The sequence below is a fragment of the Triticum dicoccoides genome, chromosome 6B (genome assembly GCF_002162155.2).
Source record: "Triticum dicoccoides isolate Atlit2015 ecotype Zavitan chromosome 6B, WEW_v2.0, whole genome shotgun sequence".
Taxonomy (NCBI): Eukaryota; Viridiplantae; Streptophyta; class Magnoliopsida; order Poales; family Poaceae; genus Triticum; species Triticum dicoccoides.
Genome location: NC_041391.1, coordinates 94946467 through 94951764, shown reverse-complemented (window position 1 = coordinate 94951764; position 5298 = coordinate 94946467). Strand labels below are relative to the sequence as shown.

Genomic DNA, 5298 nt, shown 5'->3' with positions numbered 1-5298 from the left:
AAGAGCGTTTAGATCACTACTTTAGTGATATAAACGCTCTTATATTTGTTTACAGAGGGAGTAGAAATTTTCCGGAATGAGGGAAAAAATCTCCAAAAAGTTGAGCTATTCAGGAAAGGCTTACTTTGCAAAAACTTTAAATTTTCGCTTTGTTGTTGCACTTGAACATAAAAATGCCTCAAGAACACGGCTGCCTCCAGGGTCCTTGGCAATCTGCAGGATCTGATCATTGTCCAAAGCCAGCAAACTTGCAACATACTGCCGAATATATTGCTGCGCGCAAATGAAAGGGATAAGGTTTTAGTCATCAATACCCCATCGTTTTGTTCAGAAAATAAGAGTAGCAACTTAAGTAAATATGTTAAGGGATAATAGTCGGCTGTTGGTGTTGCCATTTTATTGCTCAATAATAACTAGTAATGTACTAGCTGTTGCCACATTATTGTTCAAGAAAATCAAATATATATAACTTAGCGCAATGGTGTAAAAGGAAAAGTCAACACAGATGCACGGTGAAAATCAAGCGGCACAATATGACAAAAAAAACTACCACGACATAATTGACAGAATGAGCTTGTTGTGCACCACAAAACAGTCTGCAATATAACAGAGCGTTGATAGATACTATCTGCATAGGACTATTGAACTGGATATATAGTGTAAACCTGGAACGGTAAAGTCATGCAAAGAGAATTTAACAACATGGCAACATATTTAATAGACTTGTGAGTATTGCATACATGTGGGTATTGAAAAATTGATTGGAGCATCAGGCAACCAAGAACACTCATCTTTACACCAAGCGGCCATTTCCAATAAGATTTCTTCCGGAGGAAATTCTCAAGAAAAAGTATATGTGCAACAATGCTATCAGAAGACTCGGAATCTGAAGTTATTGCTGCAGAAAGAGCTTCAGAGATCTGCAGTTCAAAGTAGACGAATCGCATATATTTAAGTTACAGATATTGACAAATAGCAATGCAGAGATTTCAAGTTGAAAAAAGTACCTCTAGGCGATTTGTTTCAAGTCGCTGGCATGCAGCTAAAATGGAAGCCACCACTCCTGATTTACCTAGCTCAAGCAACTCCTTGATATTAGGACCAAGTTCCTCCCATATTTGCTTCATCTGCCCAGAAAAAACAGAACTCTACTGATAAAACATTGTAATACATCAAGTGCTAACCAAAGAAAATATCTGTTTGACAAGTTCGCAAGCAGAAATTTGACACAGATTGAGTATAAGCTGTAACACAATTTCACATATGAAGAATGAAAGTAATAGGTTTGGAATAAGTATGAAATGGGCTACAAACTGTGTAATGGGTGTTTATTGCAGCAAACAAATGCTCCCAAGGTTCTAAAGGTCGATAACCGCCACTCGCTCGGTCACCTAACTTTGTAGTGATTACACAGTAATCAACCTTTCATTCATATGGAATCCAAACAGGTGGATGGAGTAGACGGGCAGCAGTAGCTGACACATCATTTTTGCATACTAAGTAAGGGCAGCTGTTACAAGTATTCAGGTGGTTTTAGAGCACTGGTTTGCTCAAAACAACATTTGATTAGCTTATACCGTACACAACTAACAAAATTTCAAAGAAACTTCTGAATGTAAACTATGGTATACCTGATCTGCAGTTTTGGCTGATGATACTAAAGCTTGTACCACATAGTTACCACAGTGGTGAGACGAGATTGCAAATAGTGCACCCTTGAGAGTGCCTATAAGCATATTGCTGCGTAGTTCCTCGGGAGCAACATCTATAATGACCTGCAAAGCATGTGCATCCAGTGAATATTCTTACACATACCAAAGTGCAAAGAGAAGGGCAAGGACGAGAAGATCCCCATGGTAGCTGAAACTTATGAGTGAAAGATATGAGTTGAATGCAATTAAGAAACAAGAGAACAAAAAACACTACCTCCAAGAGATGACTGTAAGCAGTATCTTCAAGTAAAGCAACTATCTTATTCTTTTGTTCACTGTAATCTTTCTTCTGAGCAGTGTCATCCTCATCGTAACCAAGAAGAATCGATATTATATGATTCAATTCATCGTCATCACCAGCTGATAATTTTAACACGGTCTGCATAAGGATATGTTAAGATGGTTATGGAGCAAAATAAGAAACAGATCTATGCATTACAGCTAGTGGTGAACAAGAGACACTAACCTGTAAAACAAGGCTACTGTTCTTCTCAGTTAATAATGTTGAAATGTCATTTTTTGCATTTTGTAGCATTTGCCTGACAAATGTTTTGAACATGTCTGGGAAACCATGTTCAAAGCTTGTCAGATTCTGGTCGCCTGGTCTACTTGAACCACCGCTCAATCGTTCAGCCAGAACGGCAGATCTCTTTATCGTGTGGAAATCTTGCAATGAATCTAACGGGACGCCCTTACAAAGACAGAGAAGTGTCCTTAGAACATGGGATCCATAGCAGCTGCACATCACATTAGTAGCATCTGCAGCAATAACCTGCAGCAACAATTCAAATATGAGTTCCATTTTGCATACCAATGCAAACAAGATATGCAACACCACTGAAAAAAAAGAGATACCTTGCAAATCCTATTCAGTATCTCTTCCACAATGACCCTGGAGGTGTCGTCTTCAAGATGTGTTGCCAGTGCCTTGAGAGCTGCTTCAGCCACATGCGATCCAAATTTGTCCATGGCAATAACATGAAAAGACTGAATACAGCTGCGGAGGAACATGCATAACTGCTCCAACTCGCAACCTTGTACAAGAATCTGCAAGGTGTGGCTGATTACACCATCAGTGACAAGTTCAAGCTCTTTCCCTTTAGTTTCTTCCAAAGCATTAGCGCAGATCGTCGAACGGTCCTCCAAATCTATCTCCTTGTTATCAAAGAGATTCGATATCTCGAGGAAGTATTTAGCGGTTTCAGGATCGACCTTCTTCCTGAATATCGTTGAACACAAGAAAGTGACCGCTTAGCATTTCACGTCCTCACACATATAAGGTTATCCCTTCACAAAATTCAATACAGATGTACATTCAGAGAGAAAGCAGAGTCATACCTAATAACATTCATCGCTGATGTTGAAGCATTGGGGGGCTGTAATGCGTTCTCATTCTTCTTGCCCCCGGGATTCATGTTCATCGAGCTGCCCAAAGGGCGGCCCTTTCCACGCCCTCTGCCCGTGTTCCCATCCTCGCGGTTGTTCCTCCTCCCATGTTTAGATTTCTCCATCTACAATGCAACATTTAGAAACGATATAAGTTATAACTTTAAGAATCGAACAAGAAATTTGCAACGAGCACGCCCTCTGCCCCCAAAACATACTGATATCTATTGGACAAATGAAAAACAAGCACGCCACCTGCCCAAAACACACCGATATCTAGTGGACAGTTCAGATCAACATGCAAATCCTCTGTCAAACATTAGTTTGTACTAAGAGGAGATCAGGATTAGGGGTCAACTAAGCAACCTCGGATTCGGCTGTACGTCCATGTATCGAGCTAGATATGATTCAGAATGCTAGCTGGTGATCCAAGGTCAGATACAACTAATCATACACGGTCGTGTATTTGTACAGTACATGGGTTAGCTTGACGAGCACCACGAGATGATGTGCGCTTCTCAATTTACGGAGCACTTACATATAGAGCGCCTGGCGCTTAAGCAGCACTGTAGTACGGCGGCCGGGGAGTCGGGGAGCACGGCGGCCGGGGTCCGGAGCGGAACGGCGAGGGGCCGAAGTCGGCCTCGCGCGGAGCAGCGGGCGGGCGGGGCCGCACAGTAGGCAGGGAGGGCGGCGGCGAGCAGGCGAGCAGGGCAAACCGGCAGGGAGGCGGCGCGAGGCTGAGAGTACGAGCTCTCTAGGTCGGGATTTTGGGGAAGACTCCGGAGATGGAGCGAGCGTGCAGGGCTTTGGGCTTGTTTTTTTTTCTACGGGAACAAGGCTTTGGGCTTGTGTGCGTGGGCTGTGTAAGATGCACCGCGGGCCCAATTTGAAATCTGTAATGTTGGTAAATGGACGGGCGAGTCTATTCCTCGCGTTCAGCGAGACCTGGGAGAATGCCTGCGTCGAGGCAGATCCACATGGGCCGGCCCAGGTTCGCTGGCGGGCGCATTTTTTTACATTTTCTGTTTTATTTTTTGCTTTTTTGTACTTTTGCTTATACTTAAGAATATTCTAAATATATAGATTACATAAAACACTCTTCAAAAACCATTTTTAAAAAGTTGAACAAGTAATTAAAAAATGTGAAAACATATTAAAAAAATGTTGTACAAGTGTTTGATAAAATGTTGATCATGTATATAAATTTTTTGAATAAGTATTTACAAAATGTTGAACAAGTATATAAAAATGCTGAAAAGGTATTTGAAAAATGTTGAACATGTATTATTTGAAAATGCTGATCATATATATAAAAATCTTGAACAAATATTTTAAAAAAATGTTGAACAAGTATTTGAATAAAAATGTTGACACTTATTTGAAAAATGTTGAAGATGTATACAAAAATGCTGAAAAAGTAATTCAAAATGTTGAATAAGTATTTAAAAAATGTTGAACAAGCATTTTAAAAAAATGTTCAACACATATTTGAAAAAATGTTGATCATGTACATAAAAATGTTGAACAGGTATTTGAAAAATGTTGAACGAACAATTATTTGAATAAACATGTTGAAAATTATTTTTCTAAAAAATATTGATCATGTATATAAAAATGTTGAACAAGTATTTGAAAAATATTGAATAAGTATTTAAAAATGTTGAATTTTTTTAAAAAATGTTGAACAAATATTTGAAGGAAAATCCAAAAAAGAAACAAAAACCTGGAGAAGAAAAAATCAAAGAAAGAGAAAAATGGAAAAGAAAAAAAAAGAAAACTAAACAAAAAGTGGAGAAGAAAAGAGAAAACGAAAAAAACAAAGAAAAAATGAGAAGGAAAAACAGAAGGAAAAAACCCGTGAAAACAAATGGAAACCATGTTCACTCACCTCAACTATAAAACACGTCTCATACTTATCACGAGCGAGACTTGGGCAGAGTGGCTAGCGACGCTAGCTCTCCCCAAGGAGACCGGGGATTGACCACCTTCTCGCATATTAATTTTCCTTTTTCTGCGTGAACATGGGCTGCCCGATTAGTAACACCCTTCAGCGAGAGATTAGTTCGGGCTTGCTTAAAGCGATAAATGGCATTCACGGTAAATTGACTAACAACGAAGAAACTTTTCCCATGCACCGGATGTCACTATATTACCCAACCACAGCAAACCTACTCCTCTCCTGCTCTACTAATCCATA

General features: G+C 39.7%; 1 protein-coding gene across 1 annotated transcript in view; it reads right to left on the bottom strand.

Annotated features, from left to right (window-relative positions):
• LOC119323155 (pumilio homolog 23-like) overlaps positions 1–3856 on the bottom strand; it is a 5736-nt gene extending 1880 nt beyond the window's left edge. The window contains exons 1-9 of the mRNA XM_037596735.1: positions 3637–3856; positions 3051–3223; positions 2568–2931; positions 2179–2484; positions 1927–2091; positions 1632–1775; positions 1008–1127; positions 741–920; positions 125–273 (exon numbers count right to left, since the gene is read on the bottom strand). Coding sequence (XP_037452632.1) covers positions 125–273; positions 741–920; positions 1008–1127; positions 1632–1775; positions 1927–2091; positions 2179–2484; positions 2568–2931; positions 3051–3223 — 1601 coding nt within the window. The 5' untranslated portion in view covers positions 3637–3856. The remainder of the gene's footprint in view (positions 1–124; positions 274–740; positions 921–1007; positions 1128–1631; positions 1776–1926; positions 2092–2178; positions 2485–2567; positions 2932–3050; positions 3224–3636) is intronic.
• Between the last annotated feature and the right edge of the window lie 1442 nt (positions 3857–5298).